The sequence below is a fragment of the Numenius arquata genome, chromosome Z, assembly GCF_964106895.1.
Source record: "Numenius arquata chromosome Z, bNumArq3.hap1.1, whole genome shotgun sequence".
Taxonomy (NCBI): domain Eukaryota; kingdom Metazoa; phylum Chordata; class Aves; order Charadriiformes; family Scolopacidae; genus Numenius; species Numenius arquata.
This window is the reverse complement of record NC_133616.1, coordinates 11,569,652-11,586,895: the sequence shown is the minus strand read 5'-3', so window position 1 is coordinate 11,586,895 and position 17,244 is coordinate 11,569,652. Positions and strand designations below refer to the sequence as shown.

General features: G+C 55.4%; 1 protein-coding gene across 1 annotated transcript; it reads left to right on the top strand.

Moving 5' to 3' along the window:
• Nucleotides 1-7,018: 7,018 nt before the first annotated feature.
• On the top strand, nucleotides 7,019-15,492 carry LOC141477198 (uncharacterized). Its single transcript, XM_074166285.1, has 7 exons — nucleotides 7,019-7,130; nucleotides 10,770-11,012; nucleotides 12,728-13,018; nucleotides 13,289-13,386; nucleotides 13,646-13,838; nucleotides 15,165-15,236; nucleotides 15,371-15,492. Exons 1-7 carry the CDS (start codon nucleotides 7,019-7,021, stop codon nucleotides 15,490-15,492), a joined length of 1,131 nt encoding a protein of 376 aa, XP_074022386.1.
• Nucleotides 15,493-17,244: the final 1,752 nt, after the last annotated feature.

The window sequence follows — 17,244 nt, the reverse complement described above, 5'->3', positions numbered from 1 at the left end:
GGTTGTGCCAGCCTTGCTTCATGTCTTGCCCAGTGCCAGGCTATTAATAATACTCCCCAGCCACAGTGCAGCGTCACTGAAGTGCTTGTGGTTCCACCAGATGTAAGAGATGCCAAGAACCTGGTCTGGCTGCAGCGGTGGGCTGAGCGGGACCACATCAGAGCAGGTCCAGGACTGGCCTTGGCTGAACTGGTGGGAGCAGCCCTGTGACCCACAGCACCAGTTGCAGGAGAGCAGGGCAAGGAGCAGGACTGGGAGTGCCCAGCGGCCTATGGCTTTAGGGAAGAGCCTCCACCTGTGGTTCATTGCTGCTCTTTGATCTGCCTGGCTTGAAGTTCCTGCAGGGAGGAACTCAGAAACAGCACAGCAATGTGGAAAGGAAGTCCAGTGAGGGCATGCATAGCTCAGCACAGTGCCTGCCAGAGGCCCCACAGAACAAACCCACGTGGCAGTCCACCCCAGAGACCCTACATTAACAAACGAACATCCTCAGCCTTGCCCTGGCTTGCTTTCCCATCCCAGAGCCGACAAAGGAAAACCTTCCGGAGGAAAGCAATGCATCAGGCTGGAGAATCATTCCCCTCTGAGCTCTGAGTTTCTGTTTGGGAAGGATGCATTCCTCTCTGGCCACAGCAGCATGGGCAAGAGAGGTGCTCCCAGCCCCTTCTGCCCTCTTGCCCCTGGGCAGAGACTATGGACCTCTACTTATTCTCCCAGGTGCCTGAGCAAGAGGTAGGTGTTTCCAGGGTCTCCTGGGACCCAGCAGTCATTCACCTCTCTGAGTAGTTCCTTGGCCTGAGCATGGCCTTGTGTCTTGGTTTAACCCCAGCCGGAAGCTAGAACCACACAGATGCTCGTTCACCTCCCAGTTTGGATGGGGGAGAGAATCGGAAGAGTAAAAGTGAGAAAAAACTCATGGGTTGAGTTAAAGACAGCTTAAGAGGTAGAGCAAAAGCTGCACACGCAAGCAAAGCAAACCAAGGAATTAATTCACTGCTTCCCATGGGCAGGCAGGTGTTCAGCCAACCCCAGGAAAGCAGGGCTCCATCACGCCTAACCTTTACTTGGGAAGACAAACACCATCACTCCAAGTGTCCCCCCCCTTCCTTCTTCTTCCTCCAGCTTCATATACTGAGCATGATGTCACATGGCATGGAATACCCCTTTGGTCAGTTGGGGTCAGCTGTCCTGGCTCTGCCCTCTCCCAGCTTCTTGTGCCCTCCCTGCCCCACCCCCAACTGCTCGCTGATGGGGTGGTGTGAGGAGAAGAAAAGGCCTTGAGAACTTAGCAACAACCAAAAACGACAGTGCATTGTCACACTATTCCCACCCCAAATCCAAAACATAGCACTATATCAGCTGAAACCATGACGCCCTATAATCGTCCATGGCGCTTGGCTGCTTCTCTGACACGGTTCTAGCCTGTGCTAAATAGGGCAGGTTCAAGGGAGGTCATGTGCCAGGGCCATTCCCAGGAGGAAACATGGACATGGCCACCTCCATGCAGAGAGGAGAGTTGAGCCGTGTGCTTGACCTCCTGTGACTCCTGCCTTCTTCTTTGGCTTCCACTCTCTGTGCTGGAGCACAGAGGAGCAGGGTGAAGGTGCTGGGCTCTGGATGTCCACAGCAGCCTTTCACCTGGAGGTCCCCAATGCCACCTGTGGACAGTGATGCTCTGCCCAGGCATCAGAGGGGCTGGAAAGCGGAGCATCAGCTCTCCATGCATCAGCAAGATTGGGAGCTCCCTGTAACTGGGGGAACTTCACAGCCCTTTCCCTCATCCCCATGCCCTGGCCACCCCCTGCCCAGGCAGGGCAGGCTGAGGCAGCATGGGCTGGAGAACGGCTTGGTGTGGGAAGGGAAGGCATCTGTACCATGTTCGGTGTGGAAGCTGCTGTCGTGCTGCTGCTTGCAGCCAATTCAATCACAGCTCTTCTCCCGGGTGTTGAAAATCTCATTATGTTTAGCGAGCTCTGTGAGCAGCGCTGCCAGCCTTTCTCATCTCCTGCCCTCTTCCGTGAGTCAAGGCACCCTGACCTCCAAGGAGGTTCATCAGCGTGCTCCATGGGGCCCTGGGCAGAAAAACCTGGTGTACGTGGATGAGTCTGGCACAGACAAGGTGTGCCAGGATCTGCTGCGAAGACAAAGGCAAGGGAAGGAGGTGTGTGTTGTTCTATGTGGGGACATCTCTACGACACAGCAGAGCAAGGCAGCAGGGCTTGTACCCCACAGAGGGCAAAAAATGAGGGAGAGTGGGTGCTACTCAACTACGTTAGTGGCAAAGATGCAAGGCTGATGCTACCAGGCCAGCAGCAGCAAATGCAAATGATATTTGAGCCAGGACAAGTGGTGGCAGTGCTGCCTTGACCTGGGGTCTTGACTCTGCTGTCTCCAGAGAAAGGTAGAGCTGAGATGACTGGGGCAGGGCTGTGCCCTGCATGCTGGAGCCCCGTTCCCAGGCAGCACCTGCGTGCCACCATGACACATTAATACCTTTGATTACTGTGGCCTAATTTCTGTCCACCTGTGTTATGGGTGGCTGGCCACCCCACCCTGCTGAGCCCTTGTTCTGCAGTGGCTGATTGCACCAGCACTGGACAAACTGGTCTCCTGGGGTAATTACAGCCAGGAGCGACCGGGTGCTGCAGGCTGTGGGTGAGCCAAGTGTGTCACCACTGGTCCAGCACCTGGCATGTAAGTCACACCATGATGCATGGCAAGTCCTTTTGTATGGGACATTCCAGAGCATTTGTGTGGATGCCCTGTAGGCTGGACTCTCACAAAGAAGGGCCATCACAGGCATTGTCTCGCCAGGCTTCCCAGAGGGAGGCTGATGTCCTCCTCCCAATGCCTTCCAGAGACTTGACTTCCCCCATGGCAGGGGTGAAGCAGCAACCACCCTTCCTCCCCACTGCCTCCCGCCTGGAAACCTGCCTCCCCAGCCTGCTTGTCTCATTGCCCTGGGCTCTGTGGGATTTTGGCTGGCCAAGGGAAAGCAGGGCAGGCTAAGGGGGGGTTCCCCATGGGAGGTGGTTACCCGAGATGGGACCTTCCCTTTGCCCCCAGGTCAGCTGTGGTGCTGCTGTAGATCTGCTCAGGATCTTCCCCTTGGCTTGATCCTGGACTGGAAATGCATGTGACTTAATGCACGTGTTTATACAACAAAGGGCAGCTGCTCTCTGGGCACCGTGCCACCCCCACCACTCGCACTGGCTTACCAGGATGCAGTGTCCTCCTTCCTCCTTTTCCTCCACCTGCCCAGCCTTTATGGGGAACAGTGTCATGCCACAGCAAGCCCTGATCAGTGGCTCAAGTCTGGGAGAAGCCGGTAGGCTCGCAGAAGGTTCTGCAGGGCCACACACTGAGGAAGGGGGGCCCAGAACAGGGGCCCACACCTGGTCTTTCTGGTGCCCCGTGTATGAGGGATACTGCTTTGGGGAGGCACAGCACTCTGCTGATGACAACTGCAAGGCCAGGACACAGATGGACATCCTGGGAGGGGTCAGGTGGGAGCTGTGCCAGCTCAGGGTCCCCCAGCAGCAGTGATGCCTCCTCCAAGGCATCACTGGTGCTCCACCAGACAGGACGATAAGGGCTGTGTAGCCACCAGAAGACCAGCTAACACCACCAGCTGTGCCACCTTCCCCCCTCCACCAGGCCACCAGCTCCATTTCACCGGGGAAACAGCTGCTTGGCTTTTTCTTGCCTATTCATCTGGTTCCTTCCTGGCTCAGGATATTTTGGGCACTTCTCTGTTCCCAGCTACCCTGGGTGGCATAGGCGGTTCCTCGGGATTTGCTTTCCTCTGGAAGCTGTACAGGCCAAGAACTGAAAAAGGGGAAACGCCAAGCCCTTTATTTAAGACCCATGTATGGAAGGAGAGACTCATGACTCCACCAAACACATGCACTCCATCAGCTGCCTGTGACAGAGAGCTGTGACGTGTGGGGCCAGCACATGGGGCTGGGTGGAGCATTTGAAAGGGAGCAATGTAGGGAGGTTTGTGCAACGAAGGAGGCGCAGGGCAAAAGTTTTATCCAGGAGACATGGAGCTGCCCCACTCAGGCAACGAGAGAGACCATAGGCACAATATGTCACCCCTGACAGGGGGCAGAAAGAGCTGGTCAGAATTATTGGTCTTGGTGCTGAGACCCTGCCCTGAAAGCAGCACCTCCAGGCAGCAGAGACTGGGGGGAAGCTAGTCTGGCCTGAGATGCTGCTCCAAATCATACAATGCCTACCTCCTGGGCTTAGCCATGTTACCTGTCCAAGAGCCAGGGTGGGACGTGCTGAAGATGGCCCTGGGGATGGGAGCAGGAATAAGCAGATCACAGAGGGTCACACGCTAGTGCTGTGCAGGGAGCAGAACTCTGCCTGGACATCTCAGGGCTGGATCTGACTGGGTTACCCTCCCCAGGCCTGATCCTTACCCGCTACCTGTGGGATGGCATCCCAGCCTGGCCTCAGCCCACCCCCATGACCATGGCCGTGTCTGATGATCTGTAGGTACACCCCACATAAGGGTCCCTCAAGGACAGGTATGGGCTGGGGTCAGGGATAAGCCTCAAATACATTTCTTTTATTTGTGAGGTCTGACAAGGAAATAGACTTTACTGCAGGGGAATGTGGTGGAAATGTCAGCAGTGCTTTCCACAAAGCCTGATCCTCAAAAGCCACAGCTACTTCTCCTTTCCTTGTGGTTTTGCGGATGGTTTTGAGCCCTCAATGTTCTTCCCTATCAGAAGCAAAACTGACTGTTAATTGTAGGTGGTTTGGGTTTTTCTCTCTTCAGTCCAAAGGTCTGAGTCCTGTTAGTTCATTGACGATCGAACCAGATCTTCAGGAAACAGCTCATCAATCACGTTTACGATGATCAAATCAACTGCTCAACTGAGAGGGAGGCGTGTGGCTTGCTGGCTTTATTATATGCAAAAATGCAGACATCTGCTGTATGCTATAGCAGGAAATCTGTATCAGAAAGCATCTAAGATGTGTTGAGATGGCTCTGCGAGACTTAGTCCTGCTGGAAGAGCTAGAGTGGTGTACGCAGGGTACGTGCAGCCCGCGCACGATGTGCTCTTGGAAGTGCAGTGAATGGTGACACGGAGCCGGAGCTCGTCACCTCCCGTTGACCATTCCAGGCCAAGTGTGGATTCGTGAGTTGCTGTGTGACTTGACAGTCCCTTGGAAACCTTCTCTCATTTGAACTCTGCTATGTGGCTCCACATGAAGCAAGGCATCAACTGAATTGGCAGCTCTAATGTTAGTTAGACTGTGTAAGAGCTAGGCATATGACTGAGTGCGCTGGCTTTTGGTATTCAGCCTTTTTCTAGTGCATGCTACACACTAAGGCAACAAATCTCAAATAATTGTGACTTTCTAAGAAGGAAGAGGCCCAACACAAATTGCTAGGCTGCAGTACATTTCAAGATAGGGGAAAAGAAAATAAATACATCAGCTGCAATAGGAAGCCTCCTGAACCGTGTGTATTTTTGCAGCTTGACTGTTTTCTTTTACTGTTTTTGCTTCTTTCATATGGCAAAGAGAGGTAGTGGGAGTGTCCACATCTAATGCTGGGATTTTATGAGTAAATGACCCAGTGAGTGCTGGCTGTGGCCATTCTCCTGGATCCTTGCACCTTTGGTGGCTGCACAGGGACAGAAAAAGCCTGGTTCCCAAAGCCCAGGCAACCACCAAGTAAACGGGGAGGACATGGTCTAGTGCTGTTTCTCCTCGTGCTGCAAGTGTGCTAGAAGACTTTACCCCATCAATCTCATAACATCTGGACTGTCACATCAGTGTACTGATGTTCCTGAATACTGATGTTCTTTCTGGAAGCTAGGAAGAAGTAGCTCCTAGAAACCCCTTGGTGTTGCTGCTCTACTGAGGTAATGCAGATAGGTACGCCAAGCACTGTCCTGTGGTCCTGAGGATGGTGGTTCCTGGGAATGGACCTGCCATGGTCCTTTGCGCCAACCATTCCCATCCAGGTATTCAAGAGCAGCCTGAGTGACAGCAATTGTTCTGAGAACACTGACTGTGTTGAACCGTGGAGCAATCATACTCCTCTGTGCAGGGAAACCACAGAATTGAAAGAGGAGCTGCCCAGGAGAGCTACAGCAGCCCAGGGAGCCAGGACTCATGGAAGCTTGAAGCCATGCAACAGTGTGTGAGCTGGAAATGGACTTAAGAGAAGAGGTTGGTGGTGATGTCTTTCGGGACAGGAGACTGGGGGAGTGTGAGTGAGCCATCCTTGGGGTTATGGCCCAAAACCAGGAGCACCCAGGGAATTCCCTCCCATACCCAAAGACCCCGCCTCATCTAGCCAGGGACAGGAAGAAGTCTTCTCCATCCAGCTGCAGGAAGACCCTCTTAGTCCCAGTGCTGTGTGCACTGTCCATCTCAAGGCACTTCACATCCTAGAAGGTACTGAGAAAGTGGAACTCAGAGCAGGGTAGCAGAAAGCTTTGGAGGAGACTGGAAAAAACCTACATCTGGCTGGTTCAGGAGCTTGTCAGATATGAGAGGTCTATAGTGGCTGGATCAGTGGCTGGATTGTTGAGGATGGGTCAGTTCAAGGGAATAAGTAGAGAGAGCACAAGGCAAAAGGGATGCATGCTGAGAACACCCCGGGATGGGCTTGGGCAGGTGAAGCTGTGGTGTTTTGCTCAACATGTACCACTGGATCTGGAGGGAGAGAGGAGTGAAGTGGAGCTGAGAAGGTTTTGGAGGTGTTTGTGGGAGCAGGGGCCTGAGGTAGCCAGCAAAAAGGCTGGACTGAGGCACCCAGGAGACCCCATCGAGGCTGGATCTGGTGCTGTTTGTGGGCAGATGGGCAAGGAGAAGTCCTGTGGCCAGTGGGATGCTCTCTATCTGAAGAGGAAGCTTTTTTGCACCACATGTGATTTCCCTGCGTGGCTGTTTCATTTCTGTGTTGGCACCTCTCCTGCGCTGGGTTGAACTGATACCTCTCCCGAGAGGCTCAGACTGAGTCCTGCCTGGGGACTTTTGTGCCAGGATGGCCCCGCGAGCGCTGGCTCTGTCCTTTCTCCTGGTCCTTGCCCCTCAGCTGCCTGCATGGATACAGAAGGACCCTGGTCCCAAGAACCAGGGGGGAGCCGAGGAAGCAGGTAAGGGTGGGTCGTGCCTCTGTCTTGCAGAAAAGGTTTTGCTGCTCCTCTCCCTGCCTGTTTGCTGTGCAGCTTTACCCTGTTCATTGGGGTGCTGGGGAGGGCTGAAGCAGGTCCTGAGACACTTAGGCATCCGCTGGGTCATGGTGGGGGGAAGCCTTGGTGTGCTGGGAAAGTCTCCATGAGCATGAGAGCTGCACTGTCCCTTTGGGGAGTGGGCAGTGTCCCTGGGAGCAGGAGGTGGCCGGTTCTTGTTGCACAGCGGACAGATGAAGCCATGGTATGTGGTCTTCCTGGGACAATCAGAGCAGATCCCTGTCTCAGGGGAAGATGGTGGTGATGCTCAGCAAAGGCATGGGGAGCTGTAAGATAATCCCTGTGTTAGCTGGAGCATCTGCTCTCTCCCACATGGTCGGTAGAGCTGTAGTTTGGTGGGATTGTTCTTTAACAGTGTTGTTCTGTTCTTTTTCCATGCCAGGAGGAGTACAGGCACCTCCTGGGTTTCTGCTGGGCTCTTTGTGTGGAAACTGTCTGCTGTGTCCTGGGGTTGCTGGTACTTGTTGAGGCCATATAATCATAGAATCATAGAATGTGTTGAGTAGGAATGGACCTTAAAGATCATCGAGTTCCAACCTCCCTGCCATAGGCAGGGACACCTCCCACTAAAGCAGGTTGCTCAAAGACCCATCCAACCTGGTCTTGGGGCACAGCATTTGGGCTGCTCTTTGCAGCAGGGTCTAGGGGGGCCTGAGGTGTGAGTCATTCCCTCTGGAGGGAAATGGGAGCAGAAGTGGCTTACCAAGACATTGGATGGGTCATGAGTCATGTTACCCATCGCTGGTGGCTGGAGGGAGGCTGCCCTTCCAGCAATGCCCTCTGCTACCCAGGGCAGGATGGAGCCTGTTCCCTTCATCCCAACAGCAGCTCCTGGCCCTTTCTCCTGTTCCCCACAGCCCATCCCGAGAAGGCCTGTCCATAGTCATGGCTCTGCCCTCCTTGTCCTGAGGAGTCCCAGCTGGGGGAGGCTGTGATTGGCTTGGTAAAGGCATTGGCTCTGAGGGGCTGGGGAAGAGTCCTTGGATCTGTGTCTGCAGAAGATGTGTGGGGTACCAAAATGAAGTTCTGGCTGTTATCCTTTAGTGTTGTCAAGGAATCATGTCGGCCATAGCCATATGCTTTTTTCACTTTCTCTTGGTCTCCTGTGTCCTTGCTGTTCAGAGGTAGCCATCAACGTCTGAATTACCCACATGCATTTTCTAGACCAGACCTGGAGAGCAAAGGCTTGTGTCAGTTGCTGACTGTGCCTATGGCCCAGTTCTGCTCACCTTCCCCTGCCCGCTGAGGTCTGCACGCGCCCACCTCGTGCTCCCGTTGCTCCCACTTGCTAATGTCCCTTCTTGTCCCTTGGCCTTGCCAGCTGTTTCCTCAGTGGCTCTTCGTGTTGATTTCTACTCCCTCTGGAGGGCCACCTGCTTGTCCGTGTGTCCTCTCGCATTGCAGGTCATCATTAGCCTCCTGAGTGATCCAGGCTCTGCTCCCGCTGCATCCCCCATCCTCCTTCTGCACAAGGCTATTTCTGCCTCACCTTTCAGACTGTAGAGCACTTCAGGGACATCCAGCCTTCAGAACCTGTTTCCTGACAAGTACCAACAGGAACAACCATTCCCCTCAACGGGTGGAAATCTGCCCTTTGAAGCGTGGTTCATTTTCCTGGAGCAGAGGGATTCCTTCCCCGATGGCTGGTGTCCCTGGTCAGACGCTTGGTGCTGGGCAGGTTACCCATCCTCTACTGGGGTAGGAAGGATCCTGGATGTCACTCTGGGCAGGAGTGTGAGGACATATGTGCTGCTTCATGGGGTTAGTGATGGCAGGGGGCAGGTGCATGGTGGGGATGCCTAAGGAGGTTCAGACTGAATCAAGGGTTTCATGTCTGTCAAGGCTTTTGGCTGTTGCAGTGAAGTGTGTGACATTAGGGCACTGGAAGGGATCCAGCTGCAGGGGAAGAAGTGTACTGCCTGGACAACACACGCGATCACTAAGGATGGGGGTGGAGGCCACTGTCCTTTGCGGTGGAGGACCTGGGTGCAGGTTGAGATGATGGCATGAAAACCTGCTGCCCGATAAGGGAAGTGTGGTGATGCCCCTGTTCCAGCGTAAGGGAGTGCAGCCCCATGAGCACCGGCTGGCAGGAAGCGGGCAGTCGTGGAGATGCCTGTGGCTGCAGAGAGGTGTTTCATCCTGTTTCAGTGGAGGCCACCTGCTGCTGCAATGGCTCCTCACGGACTTGGTTTGCACTGGGTGAGGCCAGTCTGGGTGACACGTCTACCAGAGCAGGAGAAGGCAGGCTCATTTTGGCTGAAGTGCAGAGAAAAGGCTGAGTGCACAGAGTGGGGTGGAGTGGAGTGTTGTGTCCAGCGCTGTGAACGTAGCTTTGGGGGTCGCAGGGCAGGCTGTCGGTACTGGAAGGTTCCTTGAGGGTCCAAGTCAGGAGGGTGTGCAATGGCAGCAGATGCTCACTGGGGCTGGTGCACTCCCAGAGCCCCTGTCTTTGGTGGAGAGAGCATGGGAGAGAGCAGTCCAGTGTCTTCTGGCTCCAGACGGAGAGCTGCAGCTGTGAACTGGGAGGAGGAGGAGCAGCTGGAGGGGTTCAGCTTGAGGCTGTGGCACTTTGCCCTGCTTGTTTCCCTGGGAAGTTTCTCTGGAGCTTGGGTGAGCTCTGGTTGTGGAGGCTGTCGCTGCGGCACTGCCCACCTGGGCATGAGGGGGCCCAAGAGAATGGGGTCTCAAGCACCGAGGGGAGGCTTGGGAGTCCTGGAGATAGGGGTGATGATAAGGCCTGTGCCCCTGAGCAGTGCCTGGGCACAAGGTGGGAATAGAGGGACTTTTGCATGTGTCACGGTGAGTGGTCAGAGTCATGAGGAGGAGACACCTGTCACAAGCTTCTTGTCAGATCTCAAAAAATATTCCTCATCCTATTTTACCTCTGACAGGAACATGCCAAAGGCCTGGTAGGTGGGACCCAAGACTCCAGATGGCACCATTCCATGAGAATTACACAAAGAATGAAGAAGTGACGCTGAGCTGCAACGATGGTCTCCAGCCATCCTTCACCCATGTCAAATGTGCAGGGGGAGCTCAGCCACGGAATTATTCTGGGTCTCTAAACAGTGATGAGTGGCTGGGGAGGAAAAACAGTGATGCCTGGATCCACATTGAGGGGAACATAGTTTGTATTGGTAAGCAGGTTATGAAGATTTGCCTCTTATGGAGACCTGTGGTCAAATCCTGTCCCATTCATCCATCTCTGACCTTCCACCATCACCACTGTGGCCTGGGATGCACTTCTGATGCCTGATCAGGGCCTCTCAGATCCCCCTGAGACCACTCCCCCAGTGAATTCTGGCACAGCTTCATCCATCCCCTGCCTGGGCAGACCCCAGACCAAGCTGACACTCACAAGGAGAGCCCCCTTCCAACAAGCTTTGTGGAGGGTCCATGTCCTGGCAGACAGATGTGTAACCTTCACTCTCCCTTCAGTCACTGAAGGCGTTGCTGGGATTGCTTGTATACCAACACCTACCCCTGCCCCACCTCCTTGACATCTCCCATTCCAATTAACACCACTTTCACCTCTGCCAGAAACGTGCAAAAGGCCCCAGTGGGACCCAAGACTCCAGATGGTACCAGACCAGGAGAATTACAAGAAGAATGAAGAAGTGATGCTGAGCTGCCCTAAGGATTTCCAGATCTCCTTCACCCATGTCAAGTGTGTAGGAAAATTCCCGTTCATCAGCAACGGGAAAGCAGTACACAGAGAAGCTTGGAATGGAAGGGACAGCAGAGGTGACTGGATCCGTATTCAGTCCAATGTGGAGTGCATCGGTAAGGGAGGCATCAGGAGGTTTCCTGGCTGCCCAGCTCTGCCCTCCCTGAGCAGGGGAAGGTGGGCTGTGTGGGCACAGGGGGTTTGGGGCTCTGCCTGCCTGGGGAAATGGCAGGTGCTGGTGAGGGCAGTGTTGACTCAGCCCCTGAGCCTGCCCTGTGCTTGCCTCAGTGCTTTTGGTGAATCTGTGGGGCTGGGGCTGGTGTCAGCATCAGTCTCTCAGGGTTCTGGCAGGAAGGGGCTTTGGGATAGGGGTGCTGGTAGTGGCCAGAGCTGCCCGTGCCAGGCCAAGACAGGGCACCCAGTGTGCAGGACTGCAGCCTGCAATTCATGGGTGGGTGGGAGGTTCCCGGTGTAGGAACACGGGTGACATGGGACACGCTGAGAGCTTCTGGCAAAACCATTGCCGAGGGGTGGTGGGCTACAGTGCTGGAGGTCAGACTGGCATGTGTGGTAAAGGTGGCCAAAAGCATCATGTCAGGTTCTGGGGGATCACAGGTCTCTGTCCTCTGTGTCCTCTCAGGCTGTGCAGGCAGGGAAAAGGCCTGGCCTTGTCCCCATGTGCTGGTCTCCCCTCCTGGTCCCTGCTGCATGCTGTCACTGCAGCAGCCAGCTTTTGGGCTCGGGCTCTATTGCTTCTCAAAAGGCTTCAGGGTGCTGTGGTCCCCACAGAGTCCACCAGCCTCTCTGCAAGCTTTGTACAAGCCTCTCATGGTTGCCCCGAGTCCCTGAAGTTCTGGCTCCTCCTGGCCTTTCCCAGGAGATGTGGGGGAAACAGCGCAGGGCCCTTCTTGCCCTCATCCCCTTGATGGGTGTGGAAGGGCTGTTCTGTATGGTGTCCTGGAGCTACATCCCTCACCATGCTGTGCCAGGGATCCCCTGCTTCATCCCCTGTATGCCCTGTGGGGGCATCCTCTGCCCTGCTAACACCTTCCCATCTTGGTGCAGAGAAATGCCAGAAGCCCCAGTGGGACCCCAGGTCTATCTTTGACCCAGATCGGGGGACCTTCAACCGAAATGAAGCGGTGAAGGTGAGGTGTCCTGAGGGGCACTGGCCTCCTCCCATGGAGATCAAATGTGCAAAACTGAACCCAAGGCCAGGCTCCCTGATTCCTCGCAGCGGCTGGATTGGGAAGAACGGCACGGGCCGCTGGCATCCTGTGGAGGGGAACTTGACCTGTGTGGGTGAGTGAGAGGACCAGCCACTTTCCCAATGCTCGCAGCCTGTTCTCACCAGGCAGAGATAGCGGTGCCACATGTGTCTCACAGCGTTGGTGCCCTGTGAGAGGGGTGGTCAGGGCATGGCGTGGACATTCACTCCATAGAAAACCACTGCTGATGCATCCCAGGTTTGTGTCCGTGCTGTTGGTAGCTGGGCCAACCAGCAGAGCACCGAGGGGACAAGTCCTCACTGCTGCACATAGGGTCCTAGTCAGCGTGCCCAGACCAGCCAGCCAGGTCTGCCTGGAGAAGAGCACGAGAAGCCTCAAGTACTTGCCATTACCCTGCCAGAGTCCCTGCATCACCCAGAGTACCCCTGGGAATGGTCCAGGGCCAGAGGAAGGTGCAGACAGTGCCTGAGTGTTGCCTGGGAGAAGTCAGGATGGTTTTGTGTGGACAGGCTGGTGAGGGAATGGTGGGGATGATGGAGGTTGGCTGCAAGGCTGGGAGGGGAAGAGAAGGGAGTGACCCTCTCACAATGTTTCCTTCACAGATATCCTCCAAGTTGTCTCTGAGAGCTTGGAGATTTCCAGCAACAGCATCACACTGAATTGGACCTGCAGGCTCCCTGATGCCTGTGAGCATGTTCGGGCCAGGTGCCGGCTGGAAGCGCATTCCTCGCCTCCCTGTGAGGCTGAGGAGGTGAAGGGAGAGGAGATGCTTCAAGGCCAGGAGGGAACATTCACCTGTCCCCCTCTGCAGCCCTTCACTGTCTACAGTGTCACCATCTCCCTGCCCCCCAGCACGGTCCTGTACACTCGGCTCCTCACAACAAAGGAAACAGGTACGTGTCCTCCTACATGTAATGTAAGGTGCCCTTTGCCCAATAGCTCAGCTTGATCCTCTGCTCCCTGCAGTGATATTCCTGGCATCAGGGCTCCAGAGATCCTGTGGGGCTCTGGGGAAGGGGCTGTGCAGAGCCCTGGAGCACAGCATGCCCCCTCCTCACTCTCCTCTTCCTCACCACACCATTGCTGGCATTGCTGCAGCACATGCAGCCTTTGTGGGAGACAAATCCTCACCAGCTCCACGTGTGACTTCATCCTCCTTCCAGTGCCGGACAAACCAGAGAAGCTGTGGCTGGATCCCAACACAGGGTCCCTCTCGTGGAAGCCGCTGCCCTCCTGCAAAGGGAAGATCATTGGATACCAGGTACCAGGGGACCATGGACTCCCCACGGTCCTCCTCACCTTGCCAGGTTCCTCCCTGCCTGGAGCTCTGTGCAGGCAGTCTGGGGAGAGGTGTGAGCCCTCCATGGCCAGGGCACACCAGCTCTACACTGCTGGTGTTTCTGGTGGGTTGAGGTCCCCTCCTGTCCTCAGCCAGCAGTAGCAGCCCCTCTCCAAAGAGCTGCCCTGTGCAGGAGGGGAGGTGGGTGCTGCTCCCCACCAGATCCCTGTCCTTCCTCTAGCTGAACATCACAACCCGGAGAGCGCACGATGGCAGCTTCCTTGAGTTCAAGCAGGTGATGGTGAACCAGTCTGTCACTCAGTACACACCACCTCGTCAGACACCTGGAAGCAAATACATGGTGACAGTGCAGGGCCTCACAGCGGCTGGTGCTGGGGCTGCATCAATCCTGGAATTTCAGACCTACGTCTCGGGTAATGGTTGTTGTGCCTTTGATCTGGCTGAGGAGTGAGTGCTGAGTCTGGAGCAGCTTCCAGAGCTGTGTGTGCACCCAGCCTGTCCCACCAAAAGCAGGGCAGGAAGCATGGGCACCCTGAAAGCCTGACTCAGCAGTGGGGGATATGGGGTTGGTTGAGTCCTGTTTCCAGGTGGTGCATCACTTGGTCCCCAGAGCAGCTTCATGGATTCAGCTCCTGGTTGTGATTTTGAGAGCAGAGCTGGCCCCTCTGCTCTTCCACTAAAGAAGAGGATACCCATCCCTGTATTTGGGTGCATGAGGGGCTCGAGGTCTGACAGCAGTAGGGCTTCTGAGCCTGGGTCTGTGTGTCCTCTTGCTGTGTGCAGCCATGTTGAGCAGGCTTCCTGACCCTCTGGTTTATATGGGAGATGGGACAAGCCCCTGTGCTCCAGAGCCAGCCTCCCTCTGCCCCGCCCAGCAAACATGAGGGCAAGGGAAGACTGTGCCTCGCTGCCTGACCCTGCAGCATACAGGATGGCAGAGCCTGGACACGCATGTCTACAGATGGTGCACACACCCAGTGCCATGGTTGGGGCCATGGCTGGTACATGGTAGAGACTGAGACCCACTCCCGGCTGTGTGTTAGTTGCAGGGCGGCGTCTGGGCTCATGGACAGGCATGGTGGTCACAGTGGTGGTATTGGTGTTGTTGGTGGTCGCCCTGTCTGCAGGGATCCTGTGGTTTGTGTTGTCCAGGTGAGGAGGCGGGAGTCTTGGGGTTGCTACTCTACCTCAGGCCATGCTGTGCTTTGGGGTGTCTGGGGATGGAGAGGATATTCTCCTCACTGCTTTCACTCTTCTCTCTATGCCAAGGACACAGCTTGGCTGTAGGGCTGCTGTCTGGTGCTCATGAGTATCTTCCTTGGGATGGGGCAGGGATGTGCGCTCAGAGATCCCATCTCTTGCTGCTGTTCTGTCACTGCCACCACTGCTGTCCATCTGCTCATGAGAGGCCCAGAGGGTGGTTGTGCAGAGCTCTCCATGTCTCTGCCTCTGAGTTCTTCAGAGCCCTGGGCCACCTCAACCTCTCTCCCAACTCCCAGGACTGCCCTTTGCCTTCCCAGGAGAAGGAAGGCCTTGCCCAGCAAACCCGAAGAGGACCATTACACAGGTAGGGTTCCCATCACAGAGAGGGGTGTAGAGCTGTGGTGGGAGCTGGGAAAGGAGCAGGTCTGTTGCAGGAGGGCATGTTTCCATCCCGGGGTGGCTGCAGACAGCCCATCTGGTTCTGACTGACCTGCCAGAGCAGCATGTCCCACATCTGTTTCTGTCATCCCGTCCAGAGCTCCAGCCCTATGAGAACGTGGATAATTACTGTGTGGTCAAGGGCACGCTTCTGGCAGAGGAAGACGCAGGTAGGACGCAGAGAGGCCTGCCTGTTCCCACACATGGCAGGGAGAGGCTGGAGAGGCAGCTGTGGTGGCGTGAGCTTCCCGGGCTCTCCAGAACATGCAGCAGCCTCTGCCCTGGGTGCTATTGGTCTCTGCAGGTAAAGGTGGCCAGGCTGGAGAGATGTTGCCTCAGACCCTGCCGGTCCTGGAGTCCTCAGGAGACAGTGAGAGCAGTGATGGAAAGGAGAAGATGAGGTTGAAGTCCCCGGCTCAGTGCTGACGGCCCCTTCTCCAGGCTTGGTTTTCCTGGGGTGGAAGCAGGACCTTGTATAGCTTGTGCTGGGTTATTGCTCCTCTCATCAAGCTCCAGCATCTTCTGTCACAGAGCAGGATGAGCCCAAAGCCTGAGGGGACCTGCTTGTGCCAGCAAGGATGTATTCTGATAGTCCTCCAGTGCTCCGGCAAAGTTGTATCACCCTCCTCCTGATGCCTGCAGGTGCCCTCTGAGACCAAAGCAGCTCGCTGGGTCCCAGTCCCTCTTTTCCCACTCTGTAGCCCCACATCCTTCTAGACCCTGGCCTCTGCTTGAGTTTGGCCTAACCGCGCTGCCCTTGCACGTGCTGCTGTGTCCCAACAACCAATAAATTGTTCTGGTTTGCAGCAGCTGCCTGTCCCACGACGGCTCCCGCCTTGTTGTGGTTCCTCCCTGTTCTGTGTGTGAAAGCCCTGTACCTGTGGAGGAGCTTGGACCAGGTTTCTCCTGCCCCTGGCAGCCCTGAGGAAGCACATCTGAGAAGCCGCGTACTCCCCGTGCAATGTTTTGAGTTCCTACTTTCCCTCCTCCCCACCCTGCAGGCAGCATGGTCTCAACCAGGTCTAGCTGGACCTCTGTGTTGGTCTGTGACCTGCTCTGTTGGTCTCAGTGCTCTTCTCCTATGTTGTGAGGTGCATTTGGGCCTGTCCTTCTTGGGAAGACCCCATTCTGTGTCCTTTGGCATCTGCTCTATCCCGGCTGCTGCCGCCCCGGTGCAGCCTCCATCAGCCACTGCCTCTCTGGCTTTCTGGGATGCTGGTGCCCAGTGCAGCCTGTGTGCTGCTGAGGGACAGCCCGAAGGCTCTCCTTGGTGAGGAGCACACTGTTAGAAGATGGAGAAATTGACCACACTCTTCTCCACCTCTGTCTTTCACCTGGGATGCTTCCCTTTCTTCTCCTGCCCTTGGGCACATGGGTTCTCCTGAGTTCCCTGGACTCAGGGATGATAAGCTGGTTGTGGGATGTGCTTTTTACAACCCTGAACACAGAGTCACTGTGGTCTTTGCTTCAGTATCATCTCCCTCCCCTGCCAAACCTCTAGCCAATCGTGTGACCTTCTGACTCCGACACTTTGTTTTCTTTGCCTGGATATTTTGTCTTTCCAGTGCTGTACTTCCCCTTCTGTCCACAGCTCAGTTTGTTCTCCTCTTTCTACTAGCTCGTCATTTGCCTGAGGCCGCTCTAGCAACGCTCTGTCACAGCCGGAGTGTGCCACCTCTTTCACTCTTACTCTGCTGCTTCCTTTCATAGCTGATTCCTATCAATCTTAACAATTGTGTTGTTCCTGAGTATTCTCCAGGACATCAGTGCCCTCATCCTGTCTCAGAGATTTGGGCAGCTGCTTCAGCACTGCACCTTCGAGTCCATTTGGGAATCGCAGTTTTGGGATTCTGGGATACAGCATCACTGCACACGTGAGGCTGTCCTGCCCAGCTAACAGAGGACAGACTGGCTGGAGTGTCTTTCAGTGGGACAGGACAACAAAGTTATCAAATCTGGGAGCACGGAGGTGCAGGAACAGCCTCCATTGGCAGGAGAATGTCCAGGGGAGGTTTGGGGATGTCTCTTTGCAGGATTATATGTGAAGGCAGTATGATCCAGCTGGGACCAGGCTGGGCTTGTCTACTGCAGGATCCTGAGAAGCCTTGGAGCTTGAACACAGCGTCTCCATGCACTGAGAGCAGAAAGCAGTGGCTCTGACACTGACGGAGGTTTCTC